At 40.2% G+C, this 27,784-nt stretch overlaps 2 protein-coding genes across 2 annotated transcripts in view; both read left to right on the forward strand.

Moving 5' to 3' along the window:
- The window catches only part of SLC6A5 (solute carrier family 6 member 5), a 31,958-nt gene extending 13,988 nt beyond the window's left edge, over positions 1–17,970 (forward strand). Inside the window, exons 11-16 of the mRNA XM_062575829.1 lie at positions 3,717–3,829; positions 4,107–4,238; positions 5,460–5,559; positions 12,316–12,416; positions 15,274–15,441; positions 17,815–17,970. Coding sequence (XP_062431813.1) covers positions 3,717–3,829; positions 4,107–4,238; positions 5,460–5,559; positions 12,316–12,416; positions 15,274–15,441; positions 17,815–17,970 — 770 coding nt within the window. The remainder of the gene's footprint in view (positions 1–3,716; positions 3,830–4,106; positions 4,239–5,459; positions 5,560–12,315; positions 12,417–15,273; positions 15,442–17,814) is intronic.
- An 8,616-nt stretch (positions 17,971–26,586) lies between these two features.
- NELL1 (neural EGFL like 1) overlaps positions 26,587–27,784 on the forward strand; it is a 292,319-nt gene continuing 291,121 nt past the window's right edge. Inside the window, exon 1 of the mRNA XM_062576297.1 lies at positions 26,587–26,689. Coding sequence (XP_062432281.1) covers positions 26,587–26,689 — 103 coding nt within the window. The remainder of the gene's footprint in view (positions 26,690–27,784) is intronic.

The raw sequence follows: 27,784 nt of genomic DNA on the forward strand, positions 1-27,784 counted from the left end.
AAGCCAATGAAATGTCATGTCAGTCTTCAGTGCACCTTTTGTCTGAAGTCAAATAAGTGTGAACAGAAAAGTTTTAGTGCAGTTCTCATTTTCTGGCTGGATTAGACCCTTGTGTTTGAAAGACTCTTCATGAATCATCTAAGATGCTCTGCTGTGCTCAGCTGGTCTCCAGCACGTCATTTGATGTGTGTCTTGTGACAGGGCAATAATGCTGTTTTTTTATCAACCTGTGTAATCTTATGTGCCTTTGGTATGCCAATAGCCATCGCCTGTTGACAGTCATTATACAAATGACAACTTTTCTCTTTCTTGGTAAAGAAACACCAGAAACAACTGTTTGCTGTGAGTTATACTCATACGAATGGTGTTCTGAGGTGCTCTTTTCTGCACCAGAAAATGCATTGAAATCCCAGGCAATGGAGCAGTAGAGTATACTAGGATAAGCCATTTTATTCTTGAAAGTTTGAAGGTTACGGATGACAAGTTTTTCTCCCAGGCAACACCGAAAGGAACACCATTCTGTCTCAGGGAGTCAAAAACAGGCTACATAATTTGTTTCTGCCTTTGCTAGGTAACATAGGTTTGCCTTGGTCCTCTTTACATCCTCTTTCTATTGGATTTTCCCTCTCCCTAAGACAGTCTCCTGCAAAATCCAGGAAAATGTTAACTATTTCTGAACATTGTTTACGACCTATTTTCCTACTGAATGTCATAATTGTCCTCAGAAATTTTCTTCTGAGCCCGTTTGAGTCTTTGAGAAGTATTTGGGATATGGCATTTGTTCAGAAAAGCAGAGGCCATTCTAAGTATTAATTTTGCTTCTCAGTGTGGAATGGTAGTCTACAAAACATCAAGAAAAAACTGTTTATCTGTAGCTTATTCCTATCTAATTCTCCCCTTTTCATTCTGATTCAACTCTCAGAACTCTTTGTATGCATATCCTCATTCATTCTTCTGTGATAATTCTCCAATCTTAATCCTCTTGCTTCGTGTTGCTAGAAAAATCCTTGCTAGATGACTGGGTACTAGAAAAATCCTTGCTAGAAATCCAGGTGTTTTAGGAATAATATTTTCATTAATATTTTTATTTTAAACTTTACTTCAGACCTGAAGCAAACAACAACCCCCCACCCCCAAATCCCAACTGCATTGCAGTTACAGAAATTATTGCAAAGTGTTGAATTCAAACTAAAAGAAGAAGCATGTGCTCAACTTAAGATACAATGGAAATTCTGAAGGGAGTGACAACATGAGGAATGGAGAATTGTAGCTGTTAGAGATGGAGAAGAAAACATTTGATTCAGCTGGTTCCTCTCCCTGGAGATTTCCAGTGCAGTAAATCCCAAACTCTTCTCTGTTGTGTTCTTGTTGGAGGTCTTTGAATAAGTGCCTGGTGTCATGTCATGTTGGAGCTCTCTGTTTCCAGCTGTTTCAGCAGATGTTCAATGGAATGTAAGATTATCTGCTGACAGCTTTTCTTATTGTGGAACTGCTGGTACATTTGTAAAACCTCATTTAAGCCATTTAAAAATACCTCACCAGTGCGAAGTGCTTTCACTCTACTTCCATAGTGATAGGGGAAACAAAATCTAGTCCCATTATAGAAAAAAACTCTACAGCACGAAGACAGTGAAAATTGGAAAAAAACCTGCTGACTGAGTTAGTGTATTGAGGAAAAAGAATTAAATTGGGCACAGCAAGTGGGGAAAACAAGAACTCCCTTGTTCCTGCCTTCCTGGCTTTATTCTAAAGTTTTGCTATTTTTTTCAGAAAAAGAGAAAACAGCAAAACTGATGATGATAAATAACCTCATTTTATGTTTCCAAAAGCTTTAGTGAAATGATTAATGGAAAGAGAAACATTTTTTGTTGTTTTTTTTTCCTTATTTTATTTCCAAAAGTATAAATCGAAAATAATATATATATTTTTTCCCATTTAGAATCTTTCTTTTGGGAAACATCGTGTACTTTATGAAAAAAATTCTAATGGTGGGAAAGACAGGAACATCTACTTTGTTTCTTGAAGAAGAACATACTACATTTGAAAGAGTTTCATAATTTAGAATAAAAATTCAAGGTCATTAGACTTTTCACCGTGGGATATGTACAAGCCTTAGAGAATTTTCTTGGCTTTAATAGCCTTTTAGAAGAAGCTTACACCCACTCAAATCTCCAAAAATGTTAATTGTTGGAAACTGTGCTTACACAGAAGATTGGCAGCCGGATGGATAGCCAGCCTCCTCGTGACTGCTTATCTGTGCTTGGACACTGCCCTTACTGTAGGCCTCAACTGGCTCCTGCTATTTTTGAATTATGAGGGGCCAAGATTGAGAGATGTGCAATTTCATTTTGTATAATTAAACTGTTCAGGAGGCTATGATTAATGGGAACTGTTCTGAGACTTGATTTGAACTTCTAAATGCAGGAAGCTAGTGCAAAGAGAGTCCTTTTCTCTAACGGTCAAGAAAAAAATTTTAATCAAGAGATGAAGAACACGTTCATTAATAAGTAATATTTCCCCACACACGTTTCTATTCAGAAAAGTCACCTTTCTGCAGCAAATTTTGAAGACCACAACACTTACTGAGTCATATACTTTTGTTTGTTTGTTTTTTTATATAGTGTTGCTAAGTCTTGTGTTTGTCTCTTATTTAGAAGGATCTCCAAACACTTCACAGGTTATCTGTGGAGATCATTTCATAGGTTGCTAAAACTGTGTGTTTTTCTCAGAACATGGGAGAGTAACAGTTACCTCTTTAACAGAAACAACATGGGGAGCAGTAGGAAATGGGCTCCTATAGCCCAGATTAGCAGTGGCCAGGACAGCGTGACTTTGCACCTCCTCCTCCTCCTCCTCCTCCTCCTCCTGTTACAGGTCACAGAATCAGCTCAACTTAATTCTCATTTGTATCTCACCTGAGCCTTCAGAGAACTGTGACTGGATATTGTTTTGGTTGGGATAAATAAGGAAGAAGTGCCATCTGCTGTAATCTACCACCAAATTCCTGCAGTGTTTTCTCCCAGGCAAATCTAAGTGTACTTGTGAAAAGAATTTTTCTTTACTGTCGATAAGAATTGCAGCTCAGAATAAGAAAACCAAAACCGAAAACAGGCAAATTCCTGGTTAAGGCTTTAAAAGGTATAAACTCCGTATTTTTTTTCTGCTCTACTTTACTTCAATTTTTTGTGAATTCATTTTAGATTCACAGTAATTGTTACCATGTGACTGAGATTAGCTCAGTGCATTTGTTACCTGCTGTCTTACTCATTCCATTATGTGCTGATGATGTACAGTACTTTCTTTTCCACTGATCCTTGTAATATTGAGGTGTGGAGGGTTGCCCTGTTGATTTGAGGTCCAGACTGTAAATTGGAGTGGGGCAGTGACAGGTGGGGGACAATCTGATTAGAGAGCAGGAAAGAAACATAGGTCTAATGCAGAATTTCTACTGATCCTTCTTATTTGGATCAGTGTGGTAGTATCAAGGTTAAACACGTATTTTCAACTTGGAAAGCAGGAATGTGTAAGTGAAATTTACAGTCAAAATAGAAATTAATCATGCAGGGCTAGATTCTGCAATGATTAAATCTTTATGTAAATAGGGAAAGCTGAATTCGATCCTTTTTACTTTTATCAAGCACAGTAATATTGTGCTCTGCCTTGAAATATGTTAATGTGATGCAAGATACCTCAACCTTTATTTTTATCATTTCTAGGGCCTGGGATTGCTTTTGTGGTCTACCCAGAAGCTTTAACTAGGCTTCCTCTCTCTCCATTCTGGGCTATAATATTCTTTTTGATGCTTTTGACACTTGGATTGGACACTATGGTAAGCTGCTGCTTTTCCCATGCCTTTTGTCTTGCTCTGCCAATTTATTCATCCTGAGGACCACGAGATTACTTGCTGTTTTCCATGTGTTCTGTCAACCATTCTGCAAAGAGAAGAACGAAACAATGCCATCAGCATTGCATTCGTTTGGTTGAAACTTCAGCATTAACATCTGAGCATTTAACATCCAAGTCTCTAAATGCTGTCTAACATTTCAATATTAGCTGGACCATTTTATGTATGTGGTATACATTGATACTCTTATTTTGTCTTTCAGTTTGCCACTATTGAGACTATAGTGACCTCTGTTTCGGATGAGTTTCCCAAATACTTACGTACACACAAGGCACTGTTCACTCTTGGGTGCTGCATTTCCTTTTTCGTCATGGGATTTCCTATGATCACTCAGGTAATAATATTGCCTTTCAGCAACGCTGGCTGTCCCAAATCCCCCCGCCGGTGGCCATTCTGTTCTTGTGTAAAAAATAGTTCATAGAATCATAGAATCTGTAAGGTTGGAAGGGACCTCCGGAGATCATCTAGTCCAACCCACTTGCTAAGCAGGGTCACTTAGAGCATGGTAGACAGGATTGCATCCAGACAGGCCTTGAAGTTGCATGAGATTAAGCTTGTTTAATTCCATTAAATGTGCAAGGACATTTTGAAATGGGTGGTTTTGAAAGCCTTATTTTTTGGGTGCTCTGAGAGACTTGATAGCTCAAGTCTTTCTGAAAATTAGGCTTTTAAAAAATTAATTCCCAGCTAAACATCCCCAAAGCAGTCACTTAAAATAACTATTCATTTTTTTAAAAAAGTTAATATAGCATATAAAACTCTACATCTGTTTTGGGTGCCTTTTCAGATATGTACAGATTAGGTATACATTGACAATCATGAAAAACTGTGGATTTAATGAAATTCTCATCTTCCTTTGATAGTCTTCCATATCTTTTGTCTGCCAATTCCTCCAGCATTGTCACTCTCAACAACTTCAAAGGGAGGTGCAAAAATTATTTTTAGTCTTTCATTCATCCTTCCCTCCCACCTTCTTTCCTTTTCACTTTCATCTTGTCACATACTCCACCAAATTTGCAGTTTCAAAGCCTAAGATAGATAATATTCAGTTCTTTTACTCGAATTACATTGCTTAACCTCTGTGCTGAGGTTAGGCAGTTATATCTTTTCTAGTAAAGAAACTAACTGACCTCACTACTACAATTTCTCTAGTTTAAGTGGTGCTTTTGATATAGTATTTAGTGGTTAGACTCTGTGCTAGTAGATCTGATTCCAGTTCATTCCTTGATCTGAAAAGAGAGAAACTGATGTCTCCCACTTACTGAGTGTTTTAGCTACCAGACTAAGACATACCTGTTCTTTTTTTTATTTTTTTTTTTTGAGGTGGACTATATTGCTGAAAAGAATTCAGTGTTCATTCAGCAAGAAGGAAGAAAAAAGAGTGGCATAAATCTGTGGCCTGCTGATGTTAGGATGCTTACATGGGGTGGAGAGTCCTGGCTTTTGGCTCCTGTTCGTTTGCCTGCCTTGGTGCTATTTATAGGATGGGGATATTGTGATACACAGACAGCAGATACATGCCATGAGTAATGACTTTTTCTCTTTTTCCCTTTAGGGTGGAATGTACATGTTACAGCTTGTGGACACTTATGCAGCTTCTTATTCTCTTGTCATCATTGCCATCTTTGAGCTTGTTGGAGTTTCCTATATATATGGTAAGAAAAAATACTGTTATTGGGCAGTCTATATAAAAGGCGTGTTTTTGAATACAGTAACATAGGTGGTACCATGAAACTCTTAAGGAAAGAGGTAACATTTTCTTTTAAAAAAATACTAAGAAAAATCAGAATTCAGAAACATCATTTTGAATTGAGGAGTTACGGGACTGTATTACTACAGGATTCCTCTAAATACATGTATTCAGAAGACTATTTTATTTAGCCTAATGTCCTTTCTCTGCTAGTAGCTCGAAGCCAGTGCCTAGAGATGAGTACGAGAATAGAACGAGCATTAAGTGAATCATCTTCAGAGGCTCACTCATACTCAAACAGTTTCATGCCTCAGAGATGTCCTGAGCTAAAAGTGACACCTTTGCAGTTACCAACATTTGACGGATTTATTTTCCGTGTACGTCCTTTAGCCCATGTGTCCATAACATGCAATTAAGATCGTGTGCTACCCTCAGTGACTATTTATACATGATGGTAATACCTGTTATACTGAACCACGTTGATTTACTGTTTTTCAACTGTTGTCATATCTTAAATTACAGGGAAGTACCTGAGTAGCTGATATAAACTAGTGCAAGTGCATTGATGCTACTGCAGCTATGTCAGTTGAAGTCAGCTGGTGATCCACTCTCAAACTTGTCTAGTGTTTCCAGGAGATTGATTCTTGGAAATGTGCGATAACATATGGCAGCATTTTGGAATGTGAAGATCTCCCTGCATAAAAAAAATGATTAATCTGTATCGGGAGTGTGTAGCTGGCACTTGAGACTTGTGCCAAGCAAGTTCTGAACCTCAGTGTTAATGAAAGCAAACATGTGGTCATTTCTGATGTTGCTGTGGACAGGAAGGAATTATATATTATATGTCAGCTAGTCATAAAATGATTTCAAGATCTGCTGCTGAATATGCTTATCTAGGAGGATCTTCTCTGACCTAAGTCCTATCTTATGGTGTGCACTGGATCTTGCTAAGTTGTGGAGTCCACTTTGTAATATAAATGTATGAAAAGGTCCTATGCAACTCAAGCCACATTGAGTTTATTCCTCTTATTTGAAAGAGGACAAGGAATATATAGAATAAACATATACATATGGAAAGGGCATGGAATCAGGATAAGAGGAAGATGATTGAGTCACACTCTGTCCTTCCTTTTTTATCCTCTGATTTCATGGAAATATAGAGGTATATGTTATCCCCACAGACATCCAACCCAGTGAGTGGGCTTCTGTGGCTGTAAGCCAAGTCAGAAGCGACCCAGTGAGCAAATGTTACCAAACACAGTGGAAAATGTCAAAATACTAAGTGAAGACTTGCTTTAGCCTGTTCAGATTTTGGCTGATCAAAATCATTTTTGCTTTTCATATCCCTGAAATGTAAGTCTTTCAATTAGAATTGGCTAGAAGTGTAATCCCTATGAGTGAAATGACATTGGTAACTGCTACCAGCTTTACAGCTGAATAACCTTCTCAAAGAACCTGACTGAAGCACTTTGAGGTATCTCCTAAAGTGAAGTCCAGAGATGAACTTCAGGGATTATTTAGAAAAACTCCTGGTTTGAAAATCAGTGCTGGCAAGTTACGTCATTTCTTAGTGCTTTAGTTTCCATGAAGGCATGTAAGAGTTGTGCATTCCTCCCCGTAGTTACAACCAGCTTTGGCGCTTACTGGCCTGTGGAAACACTGCCTGGTACATGTCATCCAAAACAACTGCGCGTGTTCGGCACTGGGGCTCCCCATAACTCACAGACAGGTTGCAGCACACCCGTTCACCTTCGCTCATTCTAGGTAGTTAGTCAGCCACCGAGCAACTTCTTGTGTGTGTTTAGCTGATATTTTCCAACAGCATACTTGTTTAAAACAGTGGTAATCTGGGGGACGAGCTAACTGCTTTTTTCTGATTTCATCTGTTTGAGATAAGTCAATGGTTTCTGAGCTGTCCTAAGTTAGTGTCACACTTCTTTCAGTGAGTCTCTTTTAATAATCTTGTTGCTATGGATATTAGCAATTTAATTCAGGGGATCTTGTAACCTGTAAAATGGACATCACTACTAATGTGTCGTAAAAGATGATGCCAGAAGCTTTCTAAGCAGAATGACTGTGTACCGGCCTGACGGAAAAAAAGATATTAAAAAGTTGGTATGTCTACCTCTTTCACTTTCTGTAGATTAACTGAACAACCACAGGATTTATTGAGATGCTCTGCAGTAAATCCCCAAGCTTAAGGGACTTAACGCTCAATCTTAAGTGAATATACATTCAGAAAACCTAGAAAAAAAAATCCATCTTCACCGGCTATAAAACAGTTCTGTGCTCAAAGCACAGAATTAGCTTGAACTGCTGATCCGACCAGGCAGTTCAGGTCAGTCTGGTTGTTGTACTGACTTCCTAGCTTTACTAAAATTGAAACACTCTTCACAAAGGGCTAGTGGCAGTATTCAAGAAGAGTATAGTGTTTTCTCTTTCTTCTTCATTCTCTTTTTTTTCTCAGCATCTATCTGAATGATGCTGTGGTAAAAGCACTGGATGTTGTCACCCTTTCTTGCCATTGACATCAATGGTATCACTCATTCTGTGCCCAAAAGATTGTCTCCTCTAAACCATCCCCATCAGCATGCAAGATAAAAATTCCTTGCAGAGATTATTTTAAATAGCCAAAAAAAGTATTTAAATTTATGGGTTGTTTTTGTTGTGTATATTTTTGAATAAACATGAAGGTAAACATGGAGAAAATACTGGATCTTTTCCTCCTTTGAACACTAAGTGGCAGAAGTACTACAAACCTACCTTTATGGAACAACATTTTATTAAACTTTGTAAACAAAATTGCAAATACTTGTGCCTGTTTTCCTCCAGAAAATTCATTATCCCCCCTTTTTTTTTAAAAAATTATATATTAATATAGAATAGTTACAGCATTAGTAAGGACTTGAATAGATGACATAAGCTTCTAGTTAGGATATTATTTTAATATAATTAGACTTGGAAAAGATTGGATGAGTTTCAGATCATTTTTTTTCCATGCTCTATCTGTGCTAAGTGATTAGTAATCAACAGATGCTTGAAAAGTCTTTGATTAAAAAAGTATTTCAGAAATTATTCCCTAGAATTAACCTTTTTCTAGACTGAAGAACTCCTGTTCTTTCAGCACCAAAAATCAAGGATTTATCTTACAGTCTTTATTCACTTGAATTATGCACCATAGCTATTTTTTCTGCATCAAGGCTACTTTACAAGGATTTTGTTCACAGGAGCGCAGCTTGTATGTTTGTGATTTGCATGTCGCAAATAGAAGTGAAGCTGCTGCTCTTGTTATATTCCTTCAAGCAGAGCTTAAAATTGGCATAATATATTTTCAAGCTCAGACAATTGCTTATTTTACACTCCACTGACACTATTCTTTGTATACTTGTACTCTTCATAGCAAGCAGGTTGGCATAATACTAGCAGGTGCTTTTGTGATTAGTAAATCTGTCTTTAGTTCTTGTTACATGTTCTGCTTGCTGAGCTTGTTGAGATTTTTAAATTAAGAAGAGCCACACTTAGTTATTTCCTTGCAATCACTTGTTTTTCATTAGAGCTCGTGCTACATAATCCAGTCAAGTGCTGCCTTTTATTATGCATGCTTGTATAGATGTTTATTCTCCAGTTGTTTAGGTTATGATGCACAATTGGTAAAGAATAGTTTAAAGCTGTGGGTATTAGTTTAATCATAAGCATAATTCCCAATGGTGTATTCTGTAACATGAGAGCAAATATAAAGATTCTTGTGCTTGAGAGAAATACTGTAGGAAACTGTCTGAAATTAAAAATGTAAAAAAGGTATTAATGTATTATCTTAACTTTTTTCACAATCCTTCTAGAATCTTTTTTCTCTAGGAATCTTTTTTTTTTTTTTCCCCAAATCTATTGTTGAAAAGGTGGATCATCAGAGCGAACAGTAACTGCTGTAGTATATTTGCACAATGTTAGTATTTACGAGCATTTAACATGTAGCAGGATATTTAAGTGGTTGTCTGCCGTAGTTTGCATTCTACTTTTTTTTTTTTTTAACATCTGCAACACGTGGTAACACATCCTCCTACTTCCAACAGTGGAAACTGAGTGATAAAACTTCACGTTCTGATTATTTCCCGAGGTCATCCACCATCTCTGACTGAGCTGAGAAAGAAACCATGTATGCTAAAACTTGACCAGTGTTCTGTTATCTAAAGCATCTTTTGTCTTTTACTGTGGAACTTTATGAAACTATTTTCAATCATTCGTCAGGAAAAGGATGCATACTGTGTAATCACTGAATCTGCTTACATGTGTTTGAACTGCTGATATTAACCTGTGGAATTAAGCAGAATATCTGTGGACAGTGCTATAGGTGGAACTTGGAGTGCACGTGCTCTCTCTCGTTCTCTCTCTCTCTCTCTCTCTCTCTCTTTTTTTTCCTTTTAAAAACAAACATAGCATAGATTTTAGCTTTTCACTGTAGGATATCTACCCAAGCTGACTTATTCTGTTCTCACTCTTTGAGCTCAGCCTTGAGCTCTGCCTCATTTCTAATACCGTCTAGCCCATTTTTGCTTTAGAGGCCTCTGTAACAGAGGTGCATCAGAATACTTAATATTGACCATTGCTACTTTTTTATATGCTAGGCCATCTTTTCTTAAGTCTAAGAACAGACAGTCATGTGGATAGATTCAATTCTCCTTGATATCAACAGAAAGGCTTCAAAATTAGTTGTATCAAGCCTGGAGATTATCCCTTCTTACATTCAGCAACTGCAGCAGCTGATTATAACAACAATAAGAACATAAAGCAGCTTATTAGTTTTCTTCCAGATTTTTCCTTCCTGACTCACTGAGTTCTCTCCAACATGTTAAGCTCCAGCCCTGTCTCCACATCGTGAAAATTAGAATAAATGCCATAGAATAATGCTCTGCAGCATTCAAATGGAAGAGACGATCATTTGTTTCAACAGATAAAACTGGCCAAAGTTTGACATGCTTGTGTGACTGATGAGCTCAGCGTTGGCCCCTAAATCTCTCTTCCTATCACCATAAGAAGAGCTGGAACAATTTCTGATGTTTGTTTTTATTAGTTTTGGACAAATTACTGATAGATATAATACTGGGTAGGGGTAATTTACCTAAACTGCTATGCAGAACAAAACCGAAAGGTAAGCAGGGTTTTACCATTAAGGCGTTAGCAACTGCTGGGCAGTGCACTGTTTTGAGGCACGCAGCCTGGCCAGGGAGACAGCTACAGCATGTTCAGCGTCAGGGCTGGCTTTACTTCTGGAAAGAAAATCACTGCGCTAGTCCCTCTGCTGTCATAAGGTCGGAAACGGGAGTTGTTACTAGTACCAGCAGTAGACCAATGCAAGCACAGCAAAGCCCTTCCTGAGAACAGAACATTAGTTCAATTAAAAAGGCGGCCTGATGCATCGTACCACAGCATAATCTTCAAGAGATATAACAGAACCTCGTATAATTTGGGCAAATTTGGTTACATTTTTATCTGTTATAAGTAGGTACAGTTGAGAAACCTGATGTTACCACTGCAAAGAGGGAAAACAAGCTTTGTCTCTTCAGTCCTGTGGCCAGCTTCCTCTCTCGCGCTCTCCCTTCTCCCCTCAGTTTGTACTTTCACCCTAAGCTTTGATCCCACATACTTAGTAGAAAGGGTGGAGATATTCTCAGATCTGGGGACAGTCAAGGTAGTGAACCTAGGATAATTAATAAGATGTGGCAGATGTGAATGAGCTTGATAGTATTTTCACTTTTGCAAACACAGATCAGTGTAAAATACAAAAGTTCATGAGTGGTGATATTTGAATTCAGTGAAAAGAGCATGTTTTTTTAATACTTAGGAAGACCAAACATGATTTAAATATCTTTGTTTAAAAACAAAAAATGTTGTCTTTGAGCTCCAAAAATAGAACTCTATAAGGGAGGTTGTATTTTCTGTGGAGTGTAATGCAGGACTGAATATTATCCATGGATGTTGTCATGGCACTGAGCTTGGATGCAAGGAAAAAATAGCTCAGATATCATTTTCCAATCTTTTGTGTTTTATTTATTCAAGTAACTATATAAATGCAATCAATACAACCTGAAGAATTAATTTGAACATGTTAATCAAGTTGATTCAACAACATAAAATATAAGTAAAAATCTTTATAAGTGCTCTCTAATAATTCTAAGAAATGCTTATGTATTAATTGAAAAATAACAGGACATTAACATTGTCGGTATTCGTGCTAAATGGTATAATCATATCCCAGTCAAACGGTAGATAAAGAGAAGCTCGGTTGATCTCTATGCTGAAATACGTATTCAGATGACAATTTTTAATGACTGTGTATTATATGTTTAAATTGTAGTTTGTTTTAAAATTATTATTACATTTATTAATATCATCCATCTTTACAGTCAAAGAAAACAAACAAGTTTGAACAGAATTGCAGCTAACCAATACATCCTCTTAATACATCAATCTCAAATACACTGTAATGCTTAGTCTCTATGTACCGGCTAAATTTGTTTTAATCCTTAGGAAGCAAATATTTGATTAGAATTACTCCCATTGTAATATTCTCACTTCTTGCTGTGTTGTGAGCTCTTTCACTGAAGTTTTCAAGCAACAAGTCAGAGTTTGTTAAAGCTAGACACAAGGGAGACTGCAATAGCTTTGTTGCGAACAGCAGCTGGTTTCTTTCACCCCTAACTGTATTTACATTTGCAATTAACAGGATTGCAAAGATTTTGTGAAGATATAGAGATGATGATTGGATTCCAGCCAAGCAAATTCTGGAGAGTCTGTTGGGCATTTGTGACCCCCACTATTTTAACAGTAAGCAGAACCTTTCTGAACGCTATCTTTTAAGATTTTCTTGCTGTTGTTAATGCAATAAAAGTTGTTTCCTGAGCAATCATGATGTTTCTGAGCAGTAGTAATTAGATCTCGGTTGTTAATCAGCTGGATGCCTAGACACACATACGCACACTTGCATGTGTTCCTGCATGTGTATAGTAGGCTAAATGGTGCATAAATAGTGGCATTTTGGTAGAGGAGGGTGGTGAGTCTCCAAATACCGCCACTGTATTCTCCCCCTCGCCGTACAGAATGCTGGTACGGCGTCTCGCTGCATGCCAGTATCTTTGAACTATCGTGTTTAGATATATATTTGATGTGTGTGTATGCATCGCTCACAGAAAGGAGGGAGAACTGTATGATCCTTCTGTATTTTAGTGCGGGATAAGAGGGGTCCAGGTATTTCTTTTTTTCTTGTTAAGCCTGGCCTGCCTCGGCCCGCAGGGCACGGCGAACGCTTGCCTGGACGGACGCGGTCCGGCTCCCGGGCGCCAGGGCGAGGGATGGGCCTGGGGCCGGGGGCCGGGGGGCCGGGGGCGGCCCCGGCGCTCGCTGCGCGGCGCTGCGCTGCGCTGCGCTGCGCTCCCGGCGCGGCTGGCGGCCGCGCGGCGCCGCGATCCTTCCCCGCGCCGCGCGGTGGCAGGATGCGACAGCGGCTGGCGGCCTGCTGCGAGGGAAGCAGGGGTTTTTCGGGGCTGTCAAGGTTAATGGGGAAACAGGGCTTTCCTGCACGTTCCCTTTAAATGCTTTTCTGTATTTCCCTCCTGAAGCTGGAATAATGGTGATGTTAATTCCCTTTCACGCTACACTGCTATTTATTTTAGATCACCATTAAATTTAAAAGATCGAGCGTTCTCAATTTTACAATTGCTAAGCATGTTTTCCTCTAGGTCCAGGAGTCAAAATATAACTACTGTATCTATGTTGAGCCTCTGACTTTAGAACACGATGTTTCCTTTGTGCTTTAACCTAAATACAAACACAGACTTTTATTATATATCTTTGTCATTTTTTTTGGCATAAGAATGAAATCATTTCTCTCAGTAAATTGAACAGCTAAGTCAGAATAAGACAAGCGGACCTTCCTTAGGCAGTGTTTGCACTGAAGGGCATGTGCTTTGGGCCTGGACTACAGACGTGGTGAGATTGTCAGTATTTATTTAGGGTTTTAAGAACTTATTCTTTTACAACAATACTAAATATTATTATGGTGGTATTTATATCTGCAAGTTAAGAATAGTTACTACAATTTCTGAAAGGTCACACATTTTGAAGCAATCGATACAATGTCAGCTGAATGGAGTAAAGAAGCAAAATGCTGTCTATAGTCATTTTCAATTGCTTCTTCTAGAGGACTCACATTTCTGCTTATGTCCTGGAAAGTTCTCATTTTTACTGATCTTCAGAGTAAACTTTTTCTAATTCTGAAAAAATATGGCTCCTCAGATAAAGTTGGTTACTTCTTTCAGCTATTATTGCTTCAGGGATGAGGGTGTTTTTTTTTGTTTTTTGTTTTTTTCCTTCTGAAAACTGAAAAGCCTTATTTTTTGCAGGTAGCAATACATGTGTGGAGGGACTAGCTTCTTTTAGTGAACTCGATAAACTCCTAAGTTCTGATGAGAAGGAATTTTCTATGATGAAAACAATTTCTCAAACAAGTACAATGAAGATAGTCCTGCACCTTCCTGCACAGATATTCTTTACCAGTTGTCTTAATTGAAAAGTAGTATTGTGCTGCATGATAAAACAGATAAACCTATCTATTTTATCTATCTAGTGTTAACTGTTGTCTGGTTATGACACAGTGTGTAGCTATAGTTGGTAAATCCGTTTTTGAAAAGTTTGAAGATATAGTCCAGTTCAATACTATTATGATGCATAAACAGGAATATATATTTTATCTTGAGGGCTGTGTTAAACATGAAGGTTTGCGCACACAGGTTGTTTTTTGTTTGTTTTTTCCCAGTAGCTGTTTTCAAGGTCCTGTCATAGAATCCTTTCTACACTCCTGCAGGGAATTATGCTTTTCTGCAAACACCTTCATTTCTTTACTGATCAGACTTGCATCTTGGCTACTAACAGTAATCAGAGCTAGGGAATAGGAAATTTTGGTCTCTTATGGAAAGCAAACAAGGTCAGCTCAAATTTGCACTGTCTGTTGCTGTTGTTCCCTCGAAGTGTAATATTTTGTCAACTTACAGTGAGAAATCATTTGATACTGATCAGTCATGATTCAATTTTTATGCAATGGAAATAGATAAAGCAAAGCCATGCAATATATCTTTTCTATTATTACCCCTGTAAAGCTAATATTTGTTACTTTTGAATAGTCTAGTATTAGACTTTCAGTTATTTCACATCTCTGGAAATAAAGCTGATCATTTTTATACGCGGTTTCACCTAGCTGTACTGCTATAAATCTTCTGCGGGCAATTACTGTGAGCATAGGCATTTCCCAAAAGTTACTGAATTATGCACAAATGTAAGCAGATGTATTGCTGTTCATATAGTAAGTCAAATGGAGTAACTTAGCATAATCACATTAGGTAAAACGGCCAATAGACCATGTAATAAAGCATGTTACTCTAGGGGCAAGATTTTAATTTCAATTCTTCTAGTGTAAATATAGTGATTGTGGTGGAGTTTTGCAAGTTTTACACGAAACTCATTAGATTCTGACTCTGACCCGTTTATTACAATTTGTGTGAGCAGTCTGCCTAGATATATATACTTTTATCTTTATTCCATGTATACCAAGTCTGTGGATACCTGCCATTTGTTACACAGCAGGCTTGTACTAATTATTACAACATCTACTTTTCTTTCTTGTTTCTAGTTTATTCTCTGCTTCAGCTTTTACCAATGGGAACCAATGACTTATGGAGCTTATCACTATCCAGGCTGGTCCATGGTACTCGGATGGCTGATGCTGGCCTGCTCGGTTATTTGGATCCCAATTATGTTTGTGATAAAAATGCATCTAGCACCCGGCAAATTTATTGAGGTAATTCTTCTGCCTTTTTTCTACTTAAAAATACAGTCACAGGGACTATTTTATTTTACATTGATTTTGTGATACTGAATGGGTAATAGTGCTAAGACTATTTTCTGGTGAACTAGTTTTTGTGTTGCAAAGAGATGTTTGCCTGATTTAAAATGCAGCCTTTCTATTCCCTGTTTCTCAACAAAATGCTCCTAAACTGTTAAGTGATTGTTTTTATGAGAACTAGAAGGAGCTGCAAATTTCATAAGCCCTGGAATGGTGTCACTGCTAGAAAGTTGTTTTTCCAGCTGTGCTGGCCTCTTTTGCAAAAGTAGCATGTAGAAGTAAAAAGCCTCAAATCTGCATGCATACCATGTGTTAGTAAGCTTGACAGCCAGTGCTAAGAGACATCAGTCATGAGCTGCCTGATTGCAAAGGACCAGATCGTCAGGTACCCAAGACGCCCTAGATGGCTTGCAGAAAGTTAAAGTTTTGCTACTTCATGAGGTTCAATGATGAGAAATATGGAAAGACTTCATGCTCAAGCTACATACTGCAAGACTTAGCTGACAATCTTTGCCCCCCCCCCATGTCTTTATTTTTCTTGAATAAACTGATTCTCCCTGACACCTTGGCTTAAAAACGCTGGGTGGCATTATTTATACATAGGTTACTTTTGTTTGTTTTGCAAATCCAGTTCCTCCTGCTCCAGAGACATGGTGCTGCCCTTTGGCTCGGTTTTTCTGTGCCCGGCACTGCCCGACACCCCAGCTGCTGGGGCCACCTCTTCTCGAGGTGTTCCCAAGCCTGCTGGCTCACCTCGGCTCCTTTTGGATGCTGTGCAGGGCAGTTTCTCCCACCTCAGTATTTCACCCCTTCATTGCCTCCACCTTGTCATCTGAATAAGTTCAGTTCTCTCGTTTTTTGTCTTCGAGGTTTTTCAGTTCTAGCCCCTCCTCACTGCACACTGCTGATGCTGCTCCTTCCTAGAGAGAGAGAGAGCAGACACACATCTCCCCTTTCCGTATTCACCCTCGCAGATCAGCCGTCCTGCAAAATCCGTAGGGGCTGTTACATGCCTTAAATAAATAAATAAATAAATCAGAGAGAGAAAGTACTAAAATAAAACCATCTTTTGGTCTCTTTGCGTCACACTACCCATGCCTCAGGGAAAAGTCCACGCTTTTCTGCTTCATATGGAGCAAAGGAGTTTAAGCAGTAAGACACCCTAGGGGGAGCATCCGAGTATGTAGTTGGCACTAGGCAGCGAGGCTGCTTGTCTGAAGGACCGTTCAGTCCTTGTGCAGAGTGTATTGGAGTGCACAGGTCAGCAGAGATAACTGCTCCTGCTGGACATGAGCTAATAAGAAATTAGACTTACTTGTTCCTCACCTTTTATTTTTCAGCTAGTGTCTAGACTATGGGTCCTGCTTAAAAATAAGCACTATTACGGATGGCCTTCTGTTTGTTTACAAAGCAGTAATTCTCCTCCTCTCATTGAGACAAATTGCTTTTTTTCTAATCTAATTTATCTGTGTGGAATCAGCAAGTATACTTACCTCAAAAAATAGGGTACTCTTCCTACTGCGCCTCTGGTAGTGTACCTAAAGAAATGCTAAAAAGTTGGATCTATTCTGAAGTGGTTTTTGCTGAAGCTATTTCAGCTTTAGCCCAGCATTTTCTGAACACAGAGTTTGCTGCGTAAGTTTATTATGGTTGATTTGGGAGGTAAAGGTTGCAAACTGGTAATTAAGCAGAGAATAAAATAACTGATATAGAGGCGTGATTCACTTTATTAGGCAGTAAACATATAATTGTTCCCTCTCAAGCAGTCAGAAATATGTTTTCTTTCCTTTTTATCTATAAACGTGCCACTCAAATTATATATTTAATAAAGAAATCAGTGGAAAGATTAGAAGATTTTTGATGTTTGCCAGGTTAATGTTCTCCTCTTTCTTTTTCCTGCAGATAGAAGTGAAGCATTTTGTCATTTCAAAATTAAAATCTTTGTTCATAACAGTGTACTACTTTTTGGTCATTTGTATACTTTGGGGAAATATACTAAACAAAAATCCAATTATTTTAATGCAGTTACCCACTGCTTAGGCGACTGGGCTAAGTAATTGAGCACATGTCCTTCAGAAAGCAAGGCTAGCAATCTGTAGCAGTTGTTCACAGTTCCCTTCATATGGTGCGGGGGAGAATGTATAATTAAAATCTGGGCACTTTGTCCTCTATTAATCTTGCAAACTTTGTGCAAAACAAACACTGAGCAGTGGAGCATTGCAGGGCCATTGTCAATAAACTCAAATGAGCCTAACCTTATTTCTTCTGCGTCATATTTCTGCTCTGTAATTTTAAATGAGACTGTCTCTTATGTCCCCCATATTGCAGCGACTCAAGCTGGTGTGCTCTCCACAGCCTGACTGGGGTCCGTTTTTGGCCAAGCACCGTGGTGAACGTTACATGAACATGGTTGATCCACTGGGAACCTCCTCCCTGGGACTTAAGCTGCCAGTGAAGGATATAGAACTGGGGACCCAATGCTGATGATTATTACAGCGGTGGCAATAGCATTGTCAGCCTTTTTGGATACTTTTTTCCCATTCATTTCCCAGTGTTTCTTCTTTTCTTTCTCACAGTGCCTGAAAGTGGTTGCTTAGAAAGTAGGACTTATCGTCGCATGCCATAGTGAAGAACTAGCTAAACCACTTTCAGGTGTAAGTGATGCCCATGACACATTCTGTTCCCTGTGAAACAGCAACAACGTGTTATACAAGAAGTTACATTCTAGTTTTTGTCAGGTGATGTAAAAATAATTAAAAAAAAGTAATACTCTTTTAAGAGAATTTAAAGGGATGAGCAAAAATTGACCAATTTCACACAAGCCTCCTTGTAGGCATGATGCGGCTAGGATTATGCTGCCAGTGTAACCAAAGTGAAATTCAGCCCTTCAACAGGATGCAAGTGAGAAAAGAGTGGGGTCTGCAGGCCAGGCTGGGGCCTCCTGCAGCTCTGCCGTGAGTCCAGAGTGAGGCCATCCGTGTCAGCGGAGGTGCCTTGTCTACACTGACCACGGCAGAACTTGGCTCACAGGGTCTGCTCGCTTGATGAGACCTTGAGGACTCATTACCTAAACAAAGGAGAGAGCCTTTAAGGCTTACAGTAGTAAGCAGTATGCAAAATCAGAATAGAAACATAATGATCCATTTGATCTTTTTGAGTAGAAAAATACAAGAAAATTTTAAAACAATCATTTGAGATTGGAACTAAACTGTCTCTGAGTCTGGGAATGGTTTTGAAATAGTTCCAGACTGGATGAGCATCACAGTTTTAAGTACTTTCATACATTTCTATTAACAATTTGATATTTGCCTTTTCAAAAATGCCTCGGTTATACCAAGTGTGTAAAACTTTGCTCCATTGGCAAACTACTTATCCAACAAGTGCAAGCACAATTTTTATTCGCTTAACTCCAAAACTCTGAATACAGTTTTCCTTGTTTCTCTACTTTGGTTTACAGTGTCTCCTCAAGAAGCCATCATATAATTTGTGCCTAATTTTGTATTCTTACAGTGTAAGTGTAGTCTAGTTACCACCTGATAACAATTATTAGAAATTAGATGTGCTGTTGAGCTTTGTGACTCCCCAGTTATTCTCCTATAAACCTCTTTCTATAACCTTTAGATGTATTCTTCTCTTTCAACCATTAAGGAAGTAGCAGAACCCCAGTTGTCTATATATTATGTATATAGCACGTAAATTCTACAAAGCAGTATTCTCTCTACAATGTACATAGTTTATCTTTTTTTTTTTTTTTGCATTTAAAGCATTTTCATTAGAAAAAGAACCTAAAGAAACACAATTAACCACTGTAATCATCCACGTGGATGCAACATTAAATGCACAAAATGTGAAGGTGGGGGAAAAGGACAATTTAGTAGATGGCCAATGCATTGCAATAGGACTTTCTAAATCATCACCATTTAGAAATCAGATATATGTGGCAATTCAAGTGTTAGACTTAAATAGTTTTGTTACCTATGGGGCAGAGTAAAAATAGAGCTTTTAAGAATACATTTATTTAACTGAATAGAAAATTAGCCCGATTTATTGTAAATGCACTAGAATGAGGGAGAAAAATATATCTTCAATAATTGGCAAAAATGTAGCCTTTACTATCTTGTTATATCCTATACATGCATATTTTTTAATGGTGATCAGTGTTCATGTAGTGTGTGCTAGTGATGTTTTATGTCCCTATGAGTATCTTATCAATCCCTGTAGAAATGGTGAGCTTACAGTAGTTTAGCCTGTTTTTCCGTCCCCCCTCCTGCTGTAGTAGTAGCCAATAAATGTTCTTTCCTTTCAGGGGACTGTTTCTATCCCGTTCTTTTGTCTGTCTGTCTGCATATTACAGGGTCTCAGGTAACTCTTCAGTTAATGTGTGTCCGTAAATCAGTAGATGTGTTGTTTCCATCCTGTCAAAGAAAACAAAACAAAAACCCTAAACCTTAATGTAACACTTCCACAAATTATTAACTTCCTTTCTCTCTCTCTCTCTCTCTGTGTGTGTGTGTGTGTGTATATATATATGTATATTAAACATATTAATCATTTTGCTGAACTTCCTCTTTGACGGGGCACTTCGTGTTGCCAGCCACAGGCACTGCTGGAGATGTTTAATCCTCAGGCAGGAGGAGCGAGGGGCCGTCAGGCGCTGTCCCCGGCCGAAGCGAGGATGGATTTTGCGGCACGTGCACTGGCCCGTGACTCTCCACTCCGCAGGCTCTGCCGGTGCTCAGCTCGCACAGCAGCAGGACCCGGACCCTCTGCAAGCATCGCTGCCTTAACGCTGCGCCGGCTTCTTTGCCAGTTATTTTCATGAGGGGGCTGCTGTTCTCCCTTCTCTTGGGTTTTTTGTTTTCCTGGCAGAGCTGGTTGGAGGTGCCACACGCTGTTTGATGTACTGGAGTTGTATAAAGACAAGCGGAAGATTGACACCCGTGCCTCTGTGAGGGTGAGGGCACTTCGTTGCCCAGGGAAACGAATTACGGGTGTTCTTCCTACCTGGAAAGGTGAAGAAAGGGACCTAAATCAGGGAGCACAATCTAGTGGGAATTTTATATTTTTGTCAGGATAAACAGCTTTAGGCATCCCTTTATCATTATTATCTAAAATCGTGGTTTGTTTTTTGGAGACTAGTCCAGTTTTGCTTAATTGCTATTTTTTTTTAAAAAAAAAGCTCCAAAATGTTTATATGCTTTGTTACTAAAAAAAAAAAAACCCAAAGAAATGGAAAAACCCCACATTTAATCACTTAATCATCCTGAATCCTTTCCCTTCCTAATTTGTTATCTTGGGACACGTGTTTGAACAGAGATTAACTAACTGCAGTAAAATTGCCTTGGTGTAAGCATGGTGGTTACTGTCTACTTTAAGAACAAAAGGGATATCATTTGGAGGAATACTGTTACGTGGTTATAGCTTTCCTTTGACCTGGATTACTAAAACAGAATGCACGTGAAAAAAAATGAATTGCTTTCCATGGTTTTTGTAATTAATCTGCTTGCATTTCATTTAGGTGTTGTGCCTGTGGAAGTCATTAGCACAGGATTAGGCCTGACTTTGAAACTCCAGAAAACAGATGACAGTTTTGATTTTGTTTTAATTGATTTTACCTTTAGCTTTAACATCTAAAACTGGGCTTGCAAAGATATTTGAAGTGGGAGAGAAATGAATATAAAAAATCAAGAAAGACTGATTTTTTTCACTGTAAATTAAAAGGGGAAAAAATTCATATTAGGCTTAAAAAAATTACTGACCAAATCTGAATGTTGAGATTAAATTAACCAGCAGTGTCTTTAAATGAGAAGTAACCTTGCAGTTTGGGAATGCACTTCATTTACCACATTCTAGAAAACTTTGCATGTACTTTGATAACTTTCTAAAAATAAATCTAGTATTTAATTAAATACCAGTAAAGGTCTTTTAAAAAAGGAGAGGAAAAAGCCATACTAGTAAAAATGTGACATACATACTTGCAGATCTATCTTGTGAGTAAAAAATGTTTAAATTTGGTGAGAATTACTTCTGTTGCATATTTTTTCTTTGAAATGAGATTGGATCTTTAGATGAGCTGAGATGCGCTATTGTATGCATTAAAAATTATACTTAATGCAAATGCTTGCCATCTGCAAATTCTTTGGGATCTTCTAGAGTTTTTAAGATACAATGTTCAAAATCTGTTTCATCTAGCCAAGGCAGCACTTTGTTTCCAAAATAAGGATTTAACAAAATGATCTTTAATTGAGAAAGACTTGGATTGTCTTTATATGATGTTGCAATTGAGTCAAAGTATTCTTTTGCTTAGGTTCTGCTCCACTGACCCCATTAGACGTGCCTCAGCACTGAAGATCACCACTTCTGATACATTCTTGCTATCGCTTACCATCAAATTTCAAACCTCGATTTATTTTAAATACCTTGGTCATCTTTTTGAGTACGCGTGTGGTTGTACGGATAATATGATTTCTTACCATCTGTGATAAAGCGATTGCTTATTTGTGGCAGACATTGCTTTCCTATTGGTTTCTTATTCTGCAGCTCCACTTCTCGCAATCAAAGTTGCAGACAGACTCGTATGGGTTGTGGGTTGCAGGCTGTGCAGCCACGGCAAGTGCTGTCCCGGGAAGTGTCTCAGTTTTGCTAATGCCATGCTCATACCTGACATGATTATGAGATGCTGCTTAGTTTGAAGTTAAACGGTGTGCATGTAAGGTATTTGTGAAACTGTCAGAGCTGGATTTTCCAGAAGGGCTCAGGTTGCTAGCTAGAAGGGGGAGGGTTGGGGCTGTTGTGGTTTCTGCCTTTGTCACCCTCAGGCAGGCTATCACCAAAGAGAGACGGTTTTCCTGATGGATTTACCGCAAAATGTGAGAACCAGGCTGGATCTTATTGCTTGCAATATTATTATTATTTGCCCATAACATTTTAAGGACATCTTCAGGTAACCATTTGCCTTATAGGGACCTTCTATTGTTGGGAAAATATTGACTGATGAAAAACATGTTGTTATCTGTCATTTATATTATGTAGGGTACCTTGTAAGGTAGATGCTTAGCTGGTATAAATTGTCACAGCTTTGTTTGGAGCTGTACAATTTACACTAGCTGAGAATTTGCGCCCTGTGTCCTATGGCACTTTATTACAGACCCATCGCTGATGGGTTAAATCTTAATTACTTGCGTAATGTCATATATAAATATATATATATATATATATATTTACAGGCGTTCTATGGGGTACTGCTGCCTATGGATAAAGACTTGTACCCTAACAAGGTCATTATAATTTTTCCATTAGCTGTATGTGGAGAAGATATATTATGTTACAAAGGGTGCATCATATATATCTCACGTAGCGCATATTATACTGCTGTATGTTGTTCATTTAAGAAGTCATTATTCTTGAGGCCCTACCTCAGATTTTGTATTTATGTGTACAAATGCAATTTATTGTATTATATATTTGCCTATTATATTTGGATGTGATAAATTAAAATTATTCAGTAATGTATGGGCCCTAAAGACTCTAAATAAATGTCCTGTGTTTAAAACATAAAATATGTTGATAGTGTGTGGTGAATAGAATTTTTGTTTTTCCACCCTCTCCTTCCCCACCCAATGCACACCACAAACATCATTCTTACTTAACACACAGCCTTAAGGTATCTGCAGAATTGATCCATTTGATTGTTAGAAACCTTGAGCAGCAACTAGAAACAGCCCTCTTGGGACATGGCGATATTGCACAGCTGCAGAAACAAGTATCAATTAAATGGTTGGATTCTTAACTATCAGAACGCTCTGTAGCTTGTTGAATAATAGATTACTCATCAGAGAACTGGCTGAATTTGCTTGAATCCTTTTTATCCTATTAATTCAGTCACTCTAAAGGTGGTTGAACCGTTAAAGACAATAGAGGTTCATATCAGAGGGAGATGAAAATGAAAGGTGGCCAGGAAGATGCAAGTTAAGAATGAAAACGCAAGCACTATACCATTTTGGATGTTGTAGCTTTCATTTAAAGCCGAGTTTTTGCAGGGTGCTGAGTGCAATGCCAAGCAATGCGTGTGTCATCCTAAGCATGTGGTGAGCAGGTTGTTTGCTCACCAGCGCCTGAGCAGCGAAGCGATACAGATCCACCCTGCTTCGCAGTGGAAAGGCAGCACTTTCAGTAAGCTTTACTCCAGTACAACAGCTGAAGTATCATATCCGATCACAAAGCGGTATCAAACAGATATGCTAACAAAACAGGTTTTAGCACAGTGTCAAGAGCGTGCGAGCCGTTCCAGGCACGGGCCTCATCTTAACAGTGATTTGGCAGGATTTGCCAGCAGTTCCCCAAGGAACCAGTATGTTGTCCCAGCTGGAAAGCGCCTTGCTGTGAGATGTGTACGTGCACATGCAGGAGATGGCAGGACCTAATGACGGGGACTGCGATGATTCCTTGCATGCAGTAGGCAAACTTCATCCCGGTGAAGTCCGCAGGTCTCAGCAAGCACTCTTCCCCGGGCTGAGGGGCACGCGGGTATCTCTGGCCTCTTTGCAGAAGGCAAAGCTGAGGCACGTTAAATTTGTCACTTCTCCAAAGTCAAACAGTGAGAGTCGATGATACAACATATCGATTCGAGGAGTAAGAGACAGGCCTTTGCTGTCACCATTAAGCACTACTGCTTTAAATCTTTAAACCCATGAGAATAGATAAAAATCCATCCCCTTTAAACTTGCTTGTATGATACCATCCAGGTCACACTTTCAGTGGATGTTCACTACATAAATGACTAAACCATAGGCATATATTATACTGCAATGCTAACAGATGCATTTAGTTTGAAATTATTCTACCCAGTTGGGTGTTAAAATTGCCATGGCCAGAGTGTAGCCCCCCCCATGCATCAACCTTATAGCTTAATCAGTTTTAAAGTTTAATTTAGGCTTCACAGTCTTCAAACAGCAGCGAATCATGCATTTAGGAATTGAAAAAAAAGCAATAGCTACTACTCTGCGACTGAATATTCAAGTAGACAAATGATCTCTATTTGTTATGGCCTCATTCAGGTGCATTCGCTGGCTGTCAGATAAACCCTAGCACGGATGCTTGCAGCCTGCTGGGCTGGTCCAACAGTCCCTTACAACTACTTGTCAGTTGGTAGGACAGGCCTTTTTCCTCACCTTCATGGTTGCACTGTAAGTATTTGTGTAAACTCTTCTGTTAATTATTGCCCTCTACTGGCTGCAACGTAGAATTTCCCTACGAGTATTTTTTGCCTGGAAGCATCCCTCTGAGACGGGCTTTCAAGGGATGCGAGCCTTACGACTTGTGAAAGAAAAGGTTTTCCATTCCATGAGTTACAAGGCATCTTACAGGTGGAAGCACTGGCGTCTCTCCAGCATTTGCAGTTCAGCTGGCAACTGAGTCCATCCATACCTTCAGCTACACTTAAAGTTAATACTTAGTGCTTTTAATTGTCTTTCATCCAAGCAATGTGAACAGCTTTACAACAGCTCTGAGAGATACTGGGACCTAATCAAAAGTATTTCATCAGACTTCAAAATGCCACAAGCTTTGTGGTTGGAAGGACTAACAGTTTAACACCACACAGTTAGCAATATCACAATAATTTAGGTCAAAATCAAGAAGCATGCAACACCCAACTAAGAGTGCAAGAACAATCTTTCACGAGAATATTATCTGAGCTGAAATTCAGCTGTTTTGCCAGGACTAACACTTTAGTCTTGCAAAAGAGCCACCAGATTTTTTTTTTTTAATTGCTATGAATGTTCAGGAGCACAGTTCTCATTCTTATCTGAATGTCATGCCTTCCAGCTATTTATATTTCCAACATGATCATATCAGAATATCAGATTTTTTTTTTCACTGACAAAGGAGGATGACGGGTTGCCATACATTATTAGCGGAAGTGTGGGGATGGCGTTGGCTGGGAGAATGTAAATTTTTTTGTCCGTCCTGTCTCTCTTTTTTTTTTTTCAGTACGAACAGATGAAAATACTTCTATGATTACCAATTCTGTCTCCGTATGTTATCCCTCCTGCACAATGCTGGACTATAAGAGCCCCCCTCCTTGGGGCCAGCTCTGTTTAGCAGTCTTCCTGCCCAGCTGCCTCTGTTCCTGCCTGCAGAGTCCATGGGCTCCTGGGAGGTTTCTGCTCGCCACAAGAACAAGTCAGGCATGAGGAGCATGTTGGCTAGCCATGACACTGGTCAAGGTGTGTTGAAGGCTTGTAATCCAGTGCAAGCTTTTGCATGTGCCCACTCATTTTTAAAATACCTTTTTATACAGATTTAGGTTAATTATGGATCCAGTTAAGAACTTTTATATGATAGGTTTAAATTGTGTATCCATTAAAGACTCCACACTTGTTTAACCTATAATCTAAAACTTTGGTTGAATTAGATTTAATTTTGCATGTAGATAGACTCTAGTTTTATTACTAGGTAAGCACAAACACAGCTAAGCTAACATGGATAGGACATACAGGCAGATTTCACAGAATGAAATCTCCCTCTAAATCAGAGAGTAAATATCAATTACACTAAGGATTTTACCAGGGTATGGTGATGCTGCTGATCACCTGCTGATGTACCATGACCTCCTTTTGTTATCACTGTAGATATGTAACACATACACTCATACATGTGTATACATATAAAAACACCTACATTGTATACCGTGCGTATAATACCTCCCATGTCCTATGGGTAAGAATGGTGCTCATAGCCCAGCACCCTAAATATACAAGAATATACATAGTTATATTTGGGCAAAAGCTGTTGTACAGCAGAGAGGAGTTACCGAGAGGTTTTTAGAGTAACCACCCCAGAGTTTTCCCGGTATATACAGCCTGAGTGCAGCCAGGACCAGCTGTTTTCAGAGCTCTTACTAAACAAGTTATGCTCTTTGCTCATGCTATTATTGCTAATGTAAAGGTGCACAAATGCAACTACTCCTTAGATTAGCACGTTTTCTTGCATTCACCCTAACTTTGTCCAAATGTACAGTTTATTATTTTGAATTTAAGATAGCCTGAATTTTGCCCACAACCAGACCACAGAGGAGAATCCGCTGGCTTTGCAGAGGAAATGGCTTGGTCTGAACGAGCACAGCCAAGTCAGCTGGACGTCACCCTGCCCTTCTCTAAGAAGACAGGAGCCTCATGCAAGGCTCATCTGTCCTATTCCAAATGTAAGTCAGGTGTTCTACCGGTGGGAATTGCATGCGACAGGGTGGTTTCCTGTCACGGATGGTCTGAATTAAAGGCTGGAGGGAGCAACTATTTGAATACAGAATTTAAAGCACCCGTGAAAGATTTTCAAGTGACTTACTAATAGGGACTTTACCCCCATTTAGAGACACGAGGGAGAGCGCAGATAAGGAGGTACAAGGTGGTGGCGGCGGCAGGGTGCAGATTTCCCTATTACATAACCGATCCCAATTTTTGCTTGCACCAGACACGAAATACAGCTGAGACTAAAACAGTTAACAACGGCAGAGCCTTGCTATTTTTATGCCAAGAGCGAGGCCGACGCGGGAGCTGTTTAACCGCGGCCCCACGCTCTCCCGCCCCCCCCCCCCCACGCGTGAGCGCAGCGCCGGGTCCCCGCGGCGCTGCGGCATCGGGCCGCCCCGCCCGGCTCCGCTCGGCTCCCGGCGGGCAGCGGCCGGGCGGCGGCGCTGCCGAGGCCCGGGGGGGGCCGCGCGTCGCGGGGGCGGGCGGGGGCCGCCCGCGGCGGCGGGGGGCGGGCGGGGAGCCCCCGTCGCGGGGGCGGCGGGGCCGCGCCTGGGCAGCGGGCGGAGCCGCCGCCGCCGCCTCCCGGAGCCGCTCCGCGAGTCGGAGGCGCGGCGCGGCTCGGCTCGGCACGGCAGCCGGGAGGCGCAGCCCGGCCGCGCCGATGGGGCTCCTCCTGCTCCTCTGGGCGTGTGCGGCCGCCGGCGCAGGTGAGAGCCCGGCCCGGCCCGGGACAGGACGCGACGCGATGCGACGGGGCGGGCGGCGGCGCGGCCCCCGGGGAGCGGGCGGCGGCGCGGCCGAAACTTTGCCGGGGCTGCGGCGTAGCGGGAGCTGCCGCGGCCCCTGCGCGGCTGCCGGGGCGGTGGCGCCGGGGCAGCCCTAGCCGCGCTCCGCGGGCGGCGGCGGAGGGCGCTGCGCCCCGCGCAGTGCCGGTCCGCGGGGTCGCCGCGGAAAGTTTGCGGCGAGCGGCGTGCGTGGAGGGCTGCGCGGGGCTGCCCGCGGCGGGCCGTGCTCCGGCCGCGGGGCGCCGGCGCTGCGCGGTCGCGGAG

This window comes from Rhea pennata, chromosome 5, assembly GCF_028389875.1.
Source record: "Rhea pennata isolate bPtePen1 chromosome 5, bPtePen1.pri, whole genome shotgun sequence".
NCBI lineage: Eukaryota > Metazoa > Chordata > Aves > Rheiformes > Rheidae > Rhea > Rhea pennata.